The 17,653-nt window shown below is 39.6% G+C and overlaps 1 protein-coding gene across 1 annotated transcript; it reads left to right on the top strand.

Annotated features, from left to right (window-relative positions):
* Window positions 1–306: 306 nt before the first annotated feature.
* Window positions 307–17,163, top strand: LOC138795320 (olfactory receptor 2K2-like). The gene is made up of 4 exons (XM_069974310.1): window positions 307–571; window positions 3,996–4,107; window positions 12,834–12,865; window positions 16,421–17,163. Exons 1-4 carry the CDS (start codon window positions 307–309, stop codon window positions 17,161–17,163), a joined length of 1,152 nt encoding a protein of 383 aa, XP_069830411.1.
* Window positions 17,164–17,653: the final 490 nt, after the last annotated feature.

Raw genomic sequence — 17,653 nt, forward strand, 5'->3', positions numbered from 1 at the left:
TGGTCAAGGGGACCTTTGCACTAACCACGTAACTCAAGACTCACCCGATGTTACAGGAAACGCACTGGTGCAAGGCAGGAATGACACCCTGGGAAAAGTAGTGGCAGCTAGGGACGGAATAGCTAGGTGTGGCAGTCGCCATAAGGTTGCAGAAGGCCTGTGTCTCCACAAGCCTAAATGGCAACATCTCCAGGGCCAGCAGTTTGGAGATGTGGCAGTTTAAGGTTTGGGCATGTTGAGTGAGTTGAGACTTTCACCTGTGATCAAACGCCTGGGATATTGACAACTGATGGGAAGAGGCGCATGATGGTTCAGGTGAAGGAGCCGACGCAGGCAAAGGGGAGGCTAAAGAAGAAGGCTGGTGGTCTGGACTGCAGTGCCAGCACACAAAACAAGTTGTCCTGCGATTGCTCTCTCCCACTCAACCCAATGCTTGGCTTTCAAGTGACGCCACATGCTTGTGGCTTTCAGGTTGCTCTTCTCAGAGCCACTACTCAATTTGAAATGACAGACTGTGCAAACCGTGCTCAGTTAAAAAACCTCCACACCAAAGAGGAATGTGCCCTCAATGGTAGAGCTTTGCGCCACTGGCTGCTATGGGGAAGAGCTTCAGCCTTGATGGTTCTGGCCTGTTTTCTCTGAACCAACTGTCCTCTACCTCTTGCCATCCCTCTGCCTCCTGCTGCCATTTGCGGTGCTGCGCAGACCTCCACATCTCCACATGTCCACCACTGGACATCACCCCTGGCCAGGTCGGGTCGGTCAATTCCATGATGGCAACTGTGTCTCGTCATCATCGCTCATGATCTCAGATGCAGGTTGTCAGTTCACACCACCAAAATCACCAGGAGATTGCGGATGCTCCAGTGTTTGGGCATCACTATACACAAAATCCTCAGCTAGCTCCTGGGATTCTTGCTGTACGTTACAGGAGTCAAATTCTTGAAAAAGACCCCAAAACAGCTCCTGGGAGTGGCCAAGGGTGGGATCACTAGGTTGGTGACATTGGATTAAGTCAATTGGTTGAGGCGTTCAGATGTCTATGGGCAGACAGATAGACATTCAGTTTTATCATTTAAAATATTTAAATCTCGTATTCGCAGTGTTATATGTGATAGACTTCACTTTATATTTATTTATCTGTCAAGGTCGGTGACAATCCTGATGAATCAAATATATTAGTGCAGGTGGTGCACTTTCTTCTTCTCACTGTACAGTATATCTTTTGTTTTATTAATTATGATAAGACCCATCTGTGACAACCAGGAGAATACACCCCATAAATCCCATAGGTCCTGTCAGTAACTGTTCTCTATTAGACATTATCAGGATATAATTGATCCCCGGTGATTATCATGTTATATATATTTCTCTCTCCATTGTTTGGTGACTGAAGATCGCTGCTCATTCCCGTAGAATAAGGAGAGAAGATTTCCCTATAGAAAGACCTGTCCACCAGTCGGCACTCGAGGGATACGTCAATTCGGTAAGTCTCTGCACCTTCTTTCTGTGCGGTGTAATTCTATACCGTACAGTCTAGACTGACAGATTTACAGACAAGCAGGAATCCTGATCTCTAGAGGATTGTACTCCTCCACTATACAATTTAATTCATTCAAAAGAACAAAAATGTGATATATTTTGCATTGAACATACAGAGAGGGAGGAATATCTTGTAATAAAGTAAATGTCAGTGTCCCATAATCTGCAGCCTCCACCATCAATGGAGATTCAGGACTTGGGGGCAGAGTAAATTCCTTCCCGATATTATTGCTGATACATAAGGGGTTATATATGAGTAACATGTCCTCTTAGGAAAGTCCTCTGTGATTACAATAGGGTGACAAAAAATTTTAAATTTTTTTCAGATCTGTTTCTATTTTGTAACTGTAGTTATTTAATATTAACCCCTTAATGACCATGAGTGTACATGTACATCCCGGCAGGCTAGGCCTTAGAGCAAATGGGCCTACATGTACACCCCGGGGGTACCAAGGTACGAAGCAAGTTCAGGAGCTCATCTCGCTTCATAGCAGGGCCGATTGCATTGCCTGACCGCCAGAGGGCTCTTACCTTCTCCTGTGCAGTCAGGTTTTCACTCTTCTCATCAGAAGGTCACAGATTACACTGATCAATGATTTGCTATTGTGAATACCATCTAATGCACATGTGTAAAAGTCCCCTAGGGGGACTTAAAAAGTGTAAAGATAATAATAATAATAATAATAATAATAATAATAATAATAATAATAATAATAATAATAATAATAATAATAATTTTTAAAATATATGCCTAAACCCCTCCCATTCCCATTTGATATAATAATAATAATAATAATAATAATAATAATAATAATAATAATAATAATAATAATAATACATTTAATTAATTGATGAACGTTGTGAACAAGAAGCAGTAAAAAAAATTCCAGGATTGCTGATTTTTTATTAGATTTTATATATTTAAAAAAAAATCTAAAACGTGATCAATGCGTCCAACCTACAGAAACATGATAGTAACTAGAGCTCATGGCACAAAAATGATGCCCCATACAGCCTCATAGAGGATAAAATGATATTTTCATTTTAATATACCTATTTGCAAAAACAAAAAAGTTTTACTGTTAATGAAAATAATAAAACTTTAGAAAAACTGTATAGACTGCATATCGCTGTGTTCAGACTGAATAAAAATAGCCAGTTATTTTTACCGTTAAGTGCATTACGTAAATAAAGAACCCACCAAAAATTAACGGAATTGCATTTTCCCAATTTCACCATATAAATTAAATTTTGGGGGGTTCATTATTTATTTGATGGTAGATTGAAAGGAGCCATTACAAGTTAGAGATCATGACTAAGGTTGCATGCACGAAACGCATTGATCCTGTCAAACAACATGAGTTGCACTGCTAATTCTTATATAGATATTTAATGAAAACAATTTTGGCGTGCTGGAACCACTATCTACATGGTTCATCTTGTGAATGGCCATCCACCTAAAGATCCATGCACTCTCCTGAATGAATGGTACCTCCAGACAATCAGTGCAGGTGAGCTGACTCTTACACATTTAACTATTGTTTATTACAAATTATACCTATTCCTGAAAAAAAAAGCCCTAACATGGCCCTGTAGATGGAAAAATTGAAGAGTTATTTTGTTTAGAAGGTGAGGAGGAAAAAAAAAAAAAAATGGCGCAATCATTAAGGCCATTTTAGGTTGTGTCCTTCAGGGGTTTACATTAAAAAAAATTTAAAACTATATAATTTTTATTTTTTTTTTTACATTATTATGATGTCATCTTTTCTGAACTGTTTTATTGACATTAATAGGAAACATCACAGGCCATTCTCTGTGACCTTTCAAGAGGTCATTCCCAAATGAAGAGGGAGGCCGAGCTGTGAGCTTCATCTATTGTCTGCTCTATCTACTGGTTTCACATTTTACTGTAAATTCTGTACAGATAATTTTCCAGCAGCCTCCTCCTTATCACCACAGACAAAACAAGAAGTCTCGGCTTAGTTTTTGGCCTAGTGGGGAGAATCAAAATTTCAATATTTTATGACTATTTTATCATTAAGATAATAAAAAGGGAAATTAGAACAAACCACCAAAACTTGTTAAAACATGTTTTACATAAATATTGTAACAAAAGATTATGCAGGTCAGAAGTAATCAACAGCAGAAAGCTTTTCAGATTAGTATAGTTTATCTTTGGGAAGTAGTTACATACAGATGTGTCAAGTCTCATCTTTCACTTAGATAAGTTAAAGAAACAATTGTTTTATGACTTCCTCCACCATAAAAGTGCACCCAGCTGTAAGTATGGCCAGTGAAATGGTCAGTGGTGGGATAGATGTGAGCTATGGGAATTTCTAATTTTAATGTTACCATTTTTCTACACTTACGTAACATTTTTGCACAATAGTATATGGACTAGAGATATGAACATAATAATGTCTTTTAACTTCTTTAAATTGAATATCTTCCAGATATCTTCAAGATGGAGGGACAAAACCTGACTCTGGTCACTGAAGTTACTCTACTGGGATTTTCCAAGGATCTGAGTACAAATATAATGTTATTTGCCATATTCTTCCTCATGTATTTAGTATGTATTAATGCAAATTGTCTCATTTTCTATCTGGTTCTTAGTAACTCCATCTTACATATCCCAATGTATTATTTCATCAGCATTCTATCTGTTATGGACTTGTGTATGACATCATCAATTCTACCCAAATTGTTAGTAGACCTCATATCCGGCCAGAAGATCATCTCACTAGCGGCCTGTAAATTTCAGGTCTACACTTCTCTTTTGTTGGGAGGAACTGAGGGTTTCCTTTTAACCCTAATGGCTTATGATCGATATGTCGCCATCTGCCGTCCACTCCACTATACAATTCTGATGAGGTGGAGCAATTGCTATCGAATGACGGCTGTTGCGTGGATCATAAGCTTTATATTATATGTTGCTCCATATATTTACAATCCTCTCAGGTGCTATCCTCATCAGGTGAACCATTTTATGTGTGAGGGTGTAGTAATAAGACAACTGGCTTGTGCGGATACCCGATTAAGTGAACTATCGATTTTTACCTCTATGGCTTCTTTTCTTGCACTTTTTCTCACCTTTGTGCTCATCATAGTGTCATATATTTGTATTTTATCCTCAGTGCTCAAAATTAAGTCTGCGGGAAGATCTAAGGCCTTCTCCACCTGCAGCTCCCATGTTATAGTGGTGGCCTTATTTTACGGACCAATATTTGGCATGGTCTTTGTGTCAGCATCTCACTACTCAACTGGTGATGAAAAATATTTATCTCTTCTGACTTTCATTATTTGTCCAACACTGAACCCGCTAATATACTGTCTTAATAATAAAGACATTAAAGAGGCTCAGAGAAAAATTTTCCACAAATTTGGACCATTTTCCCCTGTCAAGAACAGATGATTATTGGATCTCACTTTTCCATTGTGTCCCCTTAATACATTTACCTCCTCTGGTCTCTGAGATTTACATGGGGTGGAGTAATGATCCTTTGCCTTAAATGCCTTAAGGACCCATGACGTATCGGTATGTTATGGAATCCTGTCCCTTAAGGACCCATGACGTACCTGTACACTATACTACACTATACCTGTACACTATTAAGTGAGCTCAGGAGCTGAGCCCACTTCATAGCAAGTGGGGACCGGCTGCCATATGCAGCCAGGTACCCACTGTTAATGACGGGCCGCCATGATCATATGACCGCCCGCAATTAACCCCTTGCAGCTCCTGTCACTTTCCGATCTGGACCCTCGCAGTGTGCTGCGGGGGTTCCGATCATTCTATCTGACTTCCTTCCAGCAGTCAGATCGGTGATCGATGTATAGAGTCTGACACAGGCAGGCTCTATGCATTGATCGCAGATAACACTAATCAATGCTATGCTATGGCATAGCAGTGATCAGTCTTAGAAATCCAATGTAAAAAATGTTGAAGTACCCCAAGGGGACATAAAAAGTGTAAAGTAAAAAAAAATTTAAGTTTAAAAAAAAAACCCTAGCCCCTCCACCAGTAAAAATTTAAATACCCCTTTTCCATTTTATAAAGACAACACATAAAAATAAAAATAAAAAAATTAATCGTCCGATGTATTAAAATAAAACAAATTAGAAAAGCAAAACATTAAAAAAACATTAGAAAAACCATATACACTGCATATTACTGTATGTAGACTGATCTATAAAATAAATAGAAAAACAGTAACTGCGGTCAGCTCCCAGTGATAATCATGCTTTCCTAGTTCACGTAGAAGAATAGAGCACGGGGGATGAAGCCCCTGGATTCCGGGGTGTCAATGGCAAGAAACGAAACTTGATTCCTCCAGCTCATATAAAATTCCACTTTATTAATTCCAAAAGTCTAAAAGTCATTTTAGACTTTTGGAATTAATAAAGTGGAATTTTATATGAGCTGGAGGAATCAAGTTTCGTTTCTTCCTATAAAATAAATATATCAAGTCAGTTTCACTGTAAAGTTGATTGTGTAAACATGGAACTCCCCCAAAATTTGCCGAATTGTGACACCCCCCCCCCCCCCCAATTCCATCCCATAAATAATATTTTGGGGGTTCTGTCTTATATGATATGGTAGGTTGAAAGGTACCATTACAAAATAAACCTGTTCCTGTACAACACAAGACCTCACATGGCCCTGTAGTTTAAAAACTTAATTTAAAGCGACTCTGTACCCACAATCTGCCCCCCCCCCCCATACCACTTGTACCTTTGGATAGCTGCTTTTAATCCAAGATCTGTCCTGGAGTCCGTTTGGCAGGTGATGCAATTATTGTCCTAAAAACAACTTTTAAACTTGCAGCCCTGTGCCCATCGGCCGTGGCCTAGAGTATATGTGCCCTAACTTTGCACCACCCCTCCATCCCTCCTCCCCACCCTCTTCATTATTAGGAATGCCATTGGAACATTTACTCCTGTCTGAACACTGGACAGGTGCTTAACGATCCCGCCCATGATCAGTATTCACACAGATGAGGAATAGGAGACAATCTGCCTGGAGCATTCCTAATGATGAGGAGGGCAAGGAGGAGGGACAGAGAGGGTGTGCCAGCCTAACGCATACACACTCTAAGCCCCGGCTGTTGGGCACGGGGCTGCCAGTTTAAAAGTTGTTTTTTAGGACAATAACCGCATCACCTGCCGAACGGACAGATCTTGGATTAAAAGCAGCTATCTGAAGGTACAAGCGGTTTGGGGGGGGGTGTCATATTTTGGGTACTAACGGAACCAGAAGCCATTACCTATGTTCACTCTGTGTTGGCTATGCCTGGTTATGGCCACCCGGTTCCCGTTCACATCGATAAGCTAAGTTATGACCACTATGGTGTGAATTAAACCAACTACTTCCATTCCATTCACAGTGGAGATCTGGCTGCTCCAGACCTGGAGAAAGTCTGATTGGTGGGGATGCCAGGTGTAGACACACTGCTAATCACCTATTCATGGCCTATTATAAATATATGCTGTCAATCAATTTTTCTCCTATAAACTCCTATAAACCACTACTTAGCAGTTAAAATTGGATGGTTACCTTCATTGCTCTGTTAGATTGTAGTCTATAACCCAGGCATCTCTGGGTGGCTAATATATACAGGTGTTGCCACAGTTGGGCCATCAGTGCATGGCTAATATGTACAAGTAGTCTTGAGCAAACACTTAACACTGGTGTTCATTAGTTGAGTTAAGCATTTTTCAATGCCTGAGTGCTTGAATCGCGCAACAACCCCCATTGGAATTAATAGGTGACTCAAGCATTTAACCAGGTGCCCCCTCATTGGCAGAGTGGAGGGTACCTGGTTAACCTATAACATGCATTTTATCAAAATGTCTGTACATTTGAAAGGATGTTTAAACGAAATATACAAAAATTAGAACAGAAACTGTAATAGGTTTCTGCAAGACAGATTAGAATACAGACCCTAAAGCTTCTTTCTCCCACACGTCAGGTTCTTTTGCTGATAACAGAGGTTCCAGACAGGTGATGGAAGCAGATTATCATCCCTGTGACCTCAATATAGGGTGTACTCCATCTCCTTACCCGGTTTTGCATGTAGCCCAGGAGGTAGTACCTCTTAACGGAGTGGAAACTCACAAAAAACGAACACCCATTTTTGTCATCCTTCACATAGCCATATGCTCTCACTTTATCAAATTCCAGGAATACAGCTTGTTTTAGTTCAAGACATTGTTCTTCTGGGTTCCTTCATTTCAGACATCTCTGCCCTATATTTTCCCTACAGTGGAAAGCTAAAAGAGATATGCAGGCGCCATAGGGTGAAATCCAGGAGAAAAGGGGGTGGGAAAAAAGAGCAATTAGAATTATGAAGCTGTATTCAGAGCACAACATCTAAAAACGCTCTCAGTGAAGAGAATGATGGAGGTCGGAGCAGCCACAGGTTTCTAGGTTACTAAGATTCTGAGCCACTAGGTCCCAACAGGAGATGCAGAGTGGTAGGGTGTCGAGTCCCCGCAGTTGACAGCGGTGGATGTTGATAAAACCTTGACAGGCTCTGGCCAACAACTGCGCCTGTCAAGGTTTCATCTACATCCTTCGCTACCAACTGCGGGGACTCGACACCCCACCACTCTGCAATATTCTCCCTGAACCAGCTCCTATACTTCTCAGGTGGACCGGAGGAAGTAGGTTCTGCCACAACAGGGGGTTTCTGGTCTCTCCGTCTGCGTTTTGGGCCTAAGAATTGTTGTTTTCCAAACTACCTATCTGGGAAATGAACACAGTATAGCTCAACGGCTTCTCTGGGACAGTTGCATGCTCAGTATGACTTGATGGCCTCTCCGGGACAGTTGCATGCTCATCATGGCTTGAAGGCCTCAATGGGACTGCTGCACACTCAGGAACACTTAATGGTCTTTTTGGGACAGACTGCATGCTCAGTATGGCTTGATGGCCTCTCTGGGACTTCTACAGTACATTCCAGTCACTTACTTAAATATCCTAATCCAATTTGGCTTCCCGGTATGATGGTGGTGGACTGTTTGGAACTGTCTGCTCAACCCAGCCAGACTCGATAGCCTCCCTGTAACAGGGCAGTGGGTCAGAGGAGCCGCTTTCAATATCTTCCTTCTCCCTAGGCCGACCCATAAGCCCTTGTGGACGCCTAGGCTGCTCATCCTCCTCAGGCCACCCCATAAGCACTCATGGAAGGACAGACTCCGTAAGAACCTCGCTCGCGATCACCTGCACCTCGCTGCTCAACTGCTGCAATATTGTGGTTTGGTTTCCATGCAGGCTGGAAACACAGGGGCAGAGATGCAGATCTACAGGGGCGGAAACACAGGGATGTAGATGCAACTTTTTATTGATGTTTAGAAGGCTTTTCATCCAGTTTTGTCGTCCAGCTTATTCATTCTCCCTGATGGCCTGGGTTGTCTTCAGTGGTGCTGCATCTGAATATTGTAAAGTTTATGTGTAATAAATTTCATTTAACTGGGGAACCACTAAGGCTGGGCTCACTCTATATTTTTTTCATCTGTTTTTAAAAAAAACAAAACAGCTACAAAATTAATTGAAAAATTGATTTATTTGTATGCATCTGTTCTGATCCGTTTTTTCCATTGACTTCCATTATTAAAAAAAATAAATAAATAAAATAATAATAGATCTAAAATGCATACTTTTTTAAGGGTAGACAAAAATGTGGTCACGTTTTGAGTATGTAAAAAAAAAGTGTTTTGATCTTTTTTTTTTTTTTTTATGCAAGTCAATAAAAAAACAAGTCAAAACAGATGCACATCAGTTTTTCTACCCATTTTCCTCCCTTTTATTTTATTTTTTGGCAAAAACAGATGAAAAAACCTAATGTGAACCCAGTCTAACCCACCTCACAGTCCATAGACAGTGGACTAGGTCGACTTTAAGGGCTCATTCTGAGGACAGGATAGTTGCTGTTGCTACATTCATAACATTTATGATCCTCCACTAGAGATGAGCCAGCAGTGAAATATTCGAAAGTTCGAAATTCGATTACAGTAGATCGCAATTCTCAACTATTCAATCGGATTTCAAACCCTATTAAAGTCTATGGGAAAAATGCTTGTGACTTGGTGATCCCGAAGTGATCGAATTAGGTTTCCAAGTCCACCATGACACCTCAGAAAATGATGCAACCACTCTGGAATGCAACTGGGACAGCAGGGGAAGCATGCGCCTGGGGCATCTAACACCCCAAAGTCGCAGCATTACGCAACTATCACAGCCTCTCAACAATACACTCCAAACACTCTCAGTATACAGCCATATACCCAATGGTTAATGTTACGCACAGAATGCAAAACAGTAGTACCAAATTATTATTATTATTATTATTATTATTATTATTATTATTATTATTATTATTATTTACACACTCTCAATATACAGCTTTATACCCTATATCTGAGGTTTTCACCAACTAGAGCCTATTCCTCACAGTGCACTCCAGCTGCCTATATGACACACTGATGTGCTGCTAGCCGATGTAATAGCTGTATATATATATATATATATATATGTTAGCAATCTCTGCTATCTATAATTTTACCTCTAACAAGGGCTTTAGGGGGTCCCTCCTGCCTAAAATCACCTAACACCTGACTGTCCCTGCTACACACTGTCTCCCTGTTTAACACCTGACTGTCCCTGCTACACACAGTCTCCCTGTCTAACACCTGACTGTCCCTGCTACACACTGTCTCCCTTTCTAATACCTGACTGTCCCTGCTACACACTGTCTCCCTGTCTAACACTTGACTGTTCCTGCTACATACTGTCTCTTTGTCTAATACCTGACTGTCCCTGCTACACACTGTCTCCCTCTCTAACACCTGGCTGTCCCTGCTACACTGTCTCCCTCTCTAGCTCATCTGATAAGGAATCTGAAATCCACCATTCTAATACTCTGAAGGTCACATGGCTTAGCCAGCCAATGAATGCAGATGCTTTTCTATCACTGCCTGTGTGCCTGCCTCCTCCCCACACACACACACACACACACACACACACACACACACACACCACCCCCACCTCCCATAGTAATTGGTTTAAAAAAAAAAAAAAAAAAAAACGGCAGGAAAGATGGGGGGGTGGGATAAAAAATTTTTACTGAATTTTTGGTAGGATACTTGAATAAAAAGAAGTATTTTGAAGAGTGTACTACTAGATCGAGCAGTTCTCGCTCATCTCTATCCACCTTTCAGTTCACCAGAGCCTGTTTCTCAGTAGCTTTTTTTGTTTAATTTAACAAGTAGAGTTATGTTTACAGGAATGGATGATTTTTTTGTGAATTTCTTTACCAATTGATGTCAAACCTCTTTCTTCCTTAATATAAACCGCAGACTGAATCTGAATCCAATATGGTGACATTCAAATTGTCCATCACGTTGATGACACTGTCTAATTTGTTTCCTCTTCCTCAACAGCTTAAAGGGGTTGTTCACAATTCTTTTTTTTCTATTAAATCAACCGGAAAGTACCAGAGACTTGTAATTTACTTCTATTAAAAAAATAAAAAAAAATATTGTCTTTCAGTACTTATCAGCTGCTATATGTCCTGCAGGAAGTGGTGTATTCTTTCCAGTCTGGACAGCAGAAGGGTTTTCTATGAGAACTGGACAATTCCTGACTTACAAATTATTTGGCACTTTCTGGCACCAGTTGATTTGAAAGATTTTTTTTTTTTTTTTTGTGAACAACCCCTTTAAGTCTAACAGTTTACTTACAGTTGATAAATTCTAAAACATTACTTACTTATGAAAAGAAAGAATATGACCCAGTGAGAAAAGCGATCAATTATCACCATCGAGGGAATATGCATCATAAATCATATATATATATTACATTGTATCATTAGAATGATCCCGAGAGTTTATAATGATGATATAACCTTAGGTTCTCCTCTCATTCTTTTGTTTGGCTCCACACGTTGCTGAACATTGCAGATTATTGCAGAATTTGTCTACCTATCCTTGTGCAGCCCCGGTCATGTGACCATCCAACAGTTTTAGCTTTTATCTATGTTATTCTACTGCACTCATCTAGAAGGATCCGAAGTGACGTATTCATCAGAGAATCCAAAAACAGATCTACACCTGCATTTTCACTGCTTCCAGTTATCAAATTTTAAATGGAAAATTACCAAAAAGCTCCAACTCTGATAAACAATTAAAAATGCAATTTCTTTTTGTTGTTCATAAATTTATTGCTGTGTTAATTTATAATTTCATCCTTTTGCTTACAGCTCTTCAGAGCTTTCCCGTATGACGTGTTTAGACACCTAGGTGATAGGGACATCATCATACTCAAAAATATCCAGAGTTTTTAACAGAAGATCATCACACACCATATAGGAGAATATGTATGTATTTATCAATAGTACTATCAAAGTTGTGTTGACTATATATATATATATATATATATATATATATATATATATATATATACACATTATATATATTATATTACAGCCCACAAACTGTAACCTCCATCATTGTTGTGTAACCTTAATGGAAATTCAACATTTTTATTTATAACTGTAGATAATCACAAACATTTTTATGTTCTGCATATAAGAAATGTTACTTATTATAAAAAGATATATAGTGTCAAAAGTTAACAGCACAAAAAAGTAAATGGTAAAAACATAAAAAAATAAAATATTGTCACATTTCCATGCACAAAAAAGTAATTAGTCTTTATTATAAGTTTCCTACCATTTAGCTGCTACTTAGAAAAAGGTGAGATAAGACTTTAGTTAGACAGGCTTTCTGCTTTCTCAAAGTTAAAGAAAGCAACGTAGAGGGTTTACACATCAGCTAAGAATGTGGAGAGGAGAAAGAGAAACCTTGGAGGACAGCTGGAGAATCACACAGGCTGCGTGCAAGTGTAGAGAAAATACAACTCATACAGCAACCTGTAAAGATGTAGAAGTAGGCAAACGTGAGCAAAATTTTTATTAAAGACCTTGTTTTACACCATAAAAATCAAGAATAAAAAAGGTGTCTGTAGCCGTTAAAGGGGTTATCCATCACTATGAATAACATTGGTTTTCTTCCAGAAACAGCACCACTCTTATCCTTAGTTTATGTGTGGTATTGCAGCTCAGTTTCATTGAAGTGAAGGGAGCCAAGCTGTAACGGGGAGCTCCTGTTTCTAGAAAAAGTACTATGATGCTTTCAAAAGAGTTCGCTTCATGGTATATTATAAAAAAAAATGAAGAAAAAACAATTTTTGTATAGTAGAATGTAAGAATTGTCCTTTTTTCTTATAGGTTAAATGATTTGAAAGGCAATGATGTAAAAAGTAAGTGCACCCATGTAAAGTTTTTTTTTTTGTAATGTCTTTAAGCTTCCACTAGTAAAACTTAAGGGCTTATTTGAATTACATTTTTCTAAATACTTGTTTCCCCGTTCCTGCTCCCATTGAATATGTACAGTAGTGTATTTACTGAAGGGCCCCTGGTCTTCACTAACAGGCAAAGTATATGGATGTCAAGAGGGGGAAGATACAATAATGTCTCTGGTCATGAGTGGAGGACGGAGACTTGTTTGTAATGTATGTAAAGAATATAAGTAGACTACTCTGGTGTGAGCAGCGAGGGGGAGATGTGTACCATCACTGTAGAAAATCTCCATGGACTCTCCGATAGTGAAATCTCAAAGAAATAACACATAATAAAGTAACCATGACCACCCTGGTTCTTCTGGTGATAACTTGTCTTTGTCCCATGGTAAATTCTTTTTTCCCCTCATCTGCACTTTGTTCCAGTCCTGATGTATGTGTAAAAATGTGATGTCAAAGAAGGCAAAAACTTCCTACAGATCCTAGGATGATATTCCAGGGTCTTTAGTCTTCTTTTTGTATTCAGTCTTGTGTTCTATACGTAGGCTGCATTTGACAGGATGCTTGCACTGGTAGGTTAGATGTTACATTTGGGAAGAAATTATATGAAAAATAGCTCTCAGACCACCTTGGGCTCTTCCTTTAAGTTAGTCCCTGTTAGGGACATCAACGGTTCCCTCAGAGTATGTTGTAGAGATAAGATAACAGGTGGATCTTCTAAAGATGAGGTCTTTTTCCAAGAGGTAAACTTTGCTTATAGACGAACATACCAAGCCTATATTCCTTGTTCCAAGAGGCGTCTGTTAGCTACATGGAATATCGTACTGTTATATACCATATTATAAAAAATGGTCGCTGGATAACAATGTGGTAGATCCACCTTAACATCTCTTACTCCAACTAGGGGCTTAACCCAATCCCTAAAGCCCCTATTAACCTGTCAGATCATCGCTCGCTTGCTGCGATTTAACCAATCACTTTGCACTATTACAAGTGTCCACAGCGAGAGGGTAAGAGAGGGGGCAGCGGGGGGGATTGGGGAGGTGGGAGGGTTCTCATAGGATATAGCAGAGCCCATAGGAGATAGCAGCACGGAGCGATGGTCAGCAGATCGTGATTATGGCTAAAAAAAATTGTTCAACATGTTGAAAGACAATGATCAGTTGACGTCATGCATGCTGATCATTGCCTTTTAATAGTAACTATTACACCAAGCAATTATCGGATGTGACAGACAATAACCGGCTGAATATGGTCAATAATGATTTGGTGTAATAGGGCCTTAACCCTTTGAGGACCAGGCCCAAAATGACCCAGTGGACCGCGCAAATTTTGATCTTATTGTTTTCGTTTTTCCCTCCTCCCCTTCTAAGAGCTCCAGCACTCTCAGTTTTTTATCTACAGGCCATGTAAGTGCTTGTTTGTTACAGGAATAGTTGTACTGTGTAATGGCGTCTTTCATTTTACCATAACATGTATGATGGAATCCCAAATATATTATTTATGAAGATATAAATAGGTGAAATCGTAAAAAAGAATGCAATATGGTAACGTTTGGGGGGTTCCTGTGTCTACGTAATGCACTATATGGTAACAGCGACATGATACAATTATTCTATAGGTCAGTCCGAACACAACCATATGCAGGTTACACAGATTCTCTAATGTTATATATGTATTTTTTTTTATGAAATCCTTTTTTTTGGCAATTAAATATTAATAAAATGGGTTTATTGTGACGCTTATAACGGTTTTATTTTTTCACCTACGGGGCTGTATGGGGTGTCATTTTTTCCGCCATGATCTCTAGTTTTTATTAATACCATATTTGTGAAGATCGGACGTTTTGATAACTTTTTATTGATTTTTTAAAATATATAATGTAACATAAAATCGGTAATCTGCGCACTTTTTCCCCTTTTCGTGTACGCCGTTCACCGATCACTATGACGCTTGTTATATTTTAATAGATCGGACAATTACGCATGCTATGGTATATTATATGTTTATTTATTTTTATATGTTTTATTTATATAATAGGATAGGGGGGGTTATTGGGGTAGTGTAATAGTGTTTTGAACTTTTTTTTTTTACACATTTGAAGTCCCTTTGGGGGACTTTTACATTAACTACTTTGATTTTTACACTGACCATTGCTATGCCATAGGCATAGTATTGATCAGTGTTATCGGCGATCTGCTCACTGAGCCTGCCTGTGCAGGCTCAGTGTAGCAGATCGCCGATCGGACCGCACGGAGGCAGGTGAGAGACCTCCAGCGGTCCGTTTCAACAATCGGGACCCCCGCAGTCACCCCCGTGTCATTACCGGTGAGGTCCCGGCTGCTCACTGCAGCCGGCCCGCACCTCCTATGAAGCGCGCTCCGCTTCGGAGCGCGTTTCATAGCGGGAGAAACACCCAGGACGTAGAGTTACGTCATCAGTCGTCTGGGGACAGACTTCCATGACGTAACCCTACGTCCAGGGTCGTCTAGGGGTTAAGGATATATGTCAAGTTAAAAATCTTTTCAAAAGAAAGACAGCTATTTTGGGGTTATTGCCCAAGAGGGAGAACTACAAGTCAGGTAGAGAAGCGCTCAGCCATGCACTTCTGCTGACTGGATCCAATAAACGTAGAAGTCTGAAAACCCAGGACTGATCTCTGTGATGTGTTAATTTGTTTTATTTATTTTTTATGGCAGGAAAAATTAAGTAATTGGTTTGACCATGTTGCTCTTTGCCCCAACAAAATACTTTGTAAATTACTCAAATATTTCCAAATTCTCCGATTTTTCAAAGTCACCATGGGTCATGTCATTCCACTAGCCAAGGAATTTCCTACTTTCTCACTTGGAATAACACATATCATCATTCTAACAATATTTTTTTTTAAAGTTATGCTCTCCAGTGTTATATTTAGCCCATTTAGCCTATTTTTTCCACCTCTCTACAGCTTAGGTCTCTTCATTTTCTGTGGGCGGGTCTCAATGCAACCATGTGACCAGATAACAGCTGTATTTCTCAGGCTACCTTGCAGTCTGGCTCTTAGTAACACCCTAAGTACTTTAGCTGGTGTCTTCTGTTTCCCTCTACTGAACTATAAACAAAGTAGTCCCTCACCCACAGGTCCAGCCATCTCACTAATTCATAGTGGGGTTGGATCTAAAATGTTTCCCCAGCATTTTATCCTTCTCATTTATTGCTTGTGCTCCATTTACTTCATGTTTCTATAAGCCTGTATATGTACAGAGACAAAATGATAGCACTACATATACTGTAGATCCATTGTCTCTGAATGTCTTACAGGATTTGTCAAGATGGAAGCAAATAACCGGACTCTGGCTACTGAACTTGTTCTACTGGGTTTTTCCAGTGATCTAACTACAAACATGATGTTATTTGTGATATTTCTGATTATTTATTTAGTGTCTATTACTGCAAATTGCCTCATTTTGAGCCTCTTCATTCTAAATATAAATTTACATGTTCCTATGTACTTTTTTCTTTGTATTTTATCAGTTTTGGACTTGTTTATTGCTTCAGCTATTTTACCCAAATTGTTGGTAGACCTCATATCCGGCCAGAGGACCATCTCACTCGCCGCCTGTTCGGCACAGTTCTATATTATTCTTCTTACAGGAGGATTTGAATGCCTCCTTCTTGCCCTAATGGGTTATGACCGATATGTGGCCATCTGCCGTCCACTCCACTATCCGATTCTGATGCGATGGAGCAATTGCTATAGAATAACAGCTTTTGTATGGATTTTGAGCTTTATTATATTTATTCTTCCACCCGTTGGAAAACCCGCCAGATTGTGCTATCCCAACACGATAAACCACTTCATGTGTGAGGCTCTAGCGATCACCCAACTGGCTTGCGAGGATATCAATTCTAGTCAAGTTATCATTGTCGTCACTAGTTTCCTTGCCCTTTTTCTTCCATTTTTGTTCATCCTGGTAACATATATTTGTATACTGTTCTCAGTATTAAATATGAGGTCTGCAAAACGGTCTAAGGCCTTCTCCACCTGCACCTCCCATATTACGGTGGTGGTCTTATTTTACGGGACATCGGTTCTTTTGTACTTTCGGCCATCGTCTAAGTACTCCACAAATTACGGGAAATATTTCTCTCTTCTGACTAACGTTATCTGCCCAACACTGAACCCGCTCATTTACTGCCTTAATAATAAAGACATTAAAGAAGCTCAAAGAAAACTCTTCTCTAAATTTGAACATTCATTTTTCCTGAAGAACTGATGATCATTGGAAAAGTCTTCTATAACCAAGAGCTTTTAGGAGAAGATTGGACAATGAGGCTTATGATACTTTATTAAAGTGTTAATAGTAATTCCATCCTCTGCAGTAGGCATTTTTTCCCAGTGGGTAGATAGGTTCTCACCAGTAGGTAGTCGCTGTGCAGAAGAAAGGTGTCCCCTAAGCAGTAGAAAAGTGTTTCTAATAGTTAGCTGCCCCGTTTAGGTAGATAGGTGCCCCCAAGGGTATTTGCCCAAAGAAGGTAGACAGGGCCCCCAGTAGATAGGTGTACCCTAACTCAAATAGGTGGCCCCTAGAAGGTACATAGTTTTCCCCCAGTTTAGATCGGTGCTACCACCCTCCCTAGACGTACATAGGTTTCTCCCTTCAGCCAAAAAAATTTAAAAAGTTGGGGGCGGCAAGATCAAATACCTAGTAGAATATATATCACATTACGGCACAACCCCGAAATGAACGTACATTATGCCAGTGC

The sequence above is a fragment of the Dendropsophus ebraccatus genome, chromosome 6 (genome assembly GCF_027789765.1).
Source record: "Dendropsophus ebraccatus isolate aDenEbr1 chromosome 6, aDenEbr1.pat, whole genome shotgun sequence".
In the NCBI taxonomy this organism is placed as follows: Eukaryota; Metazoa; Chordata; class Amphibia; order Anura; family Hylidae; genus Dendropsophus; species Dendropsophus ebraccatus.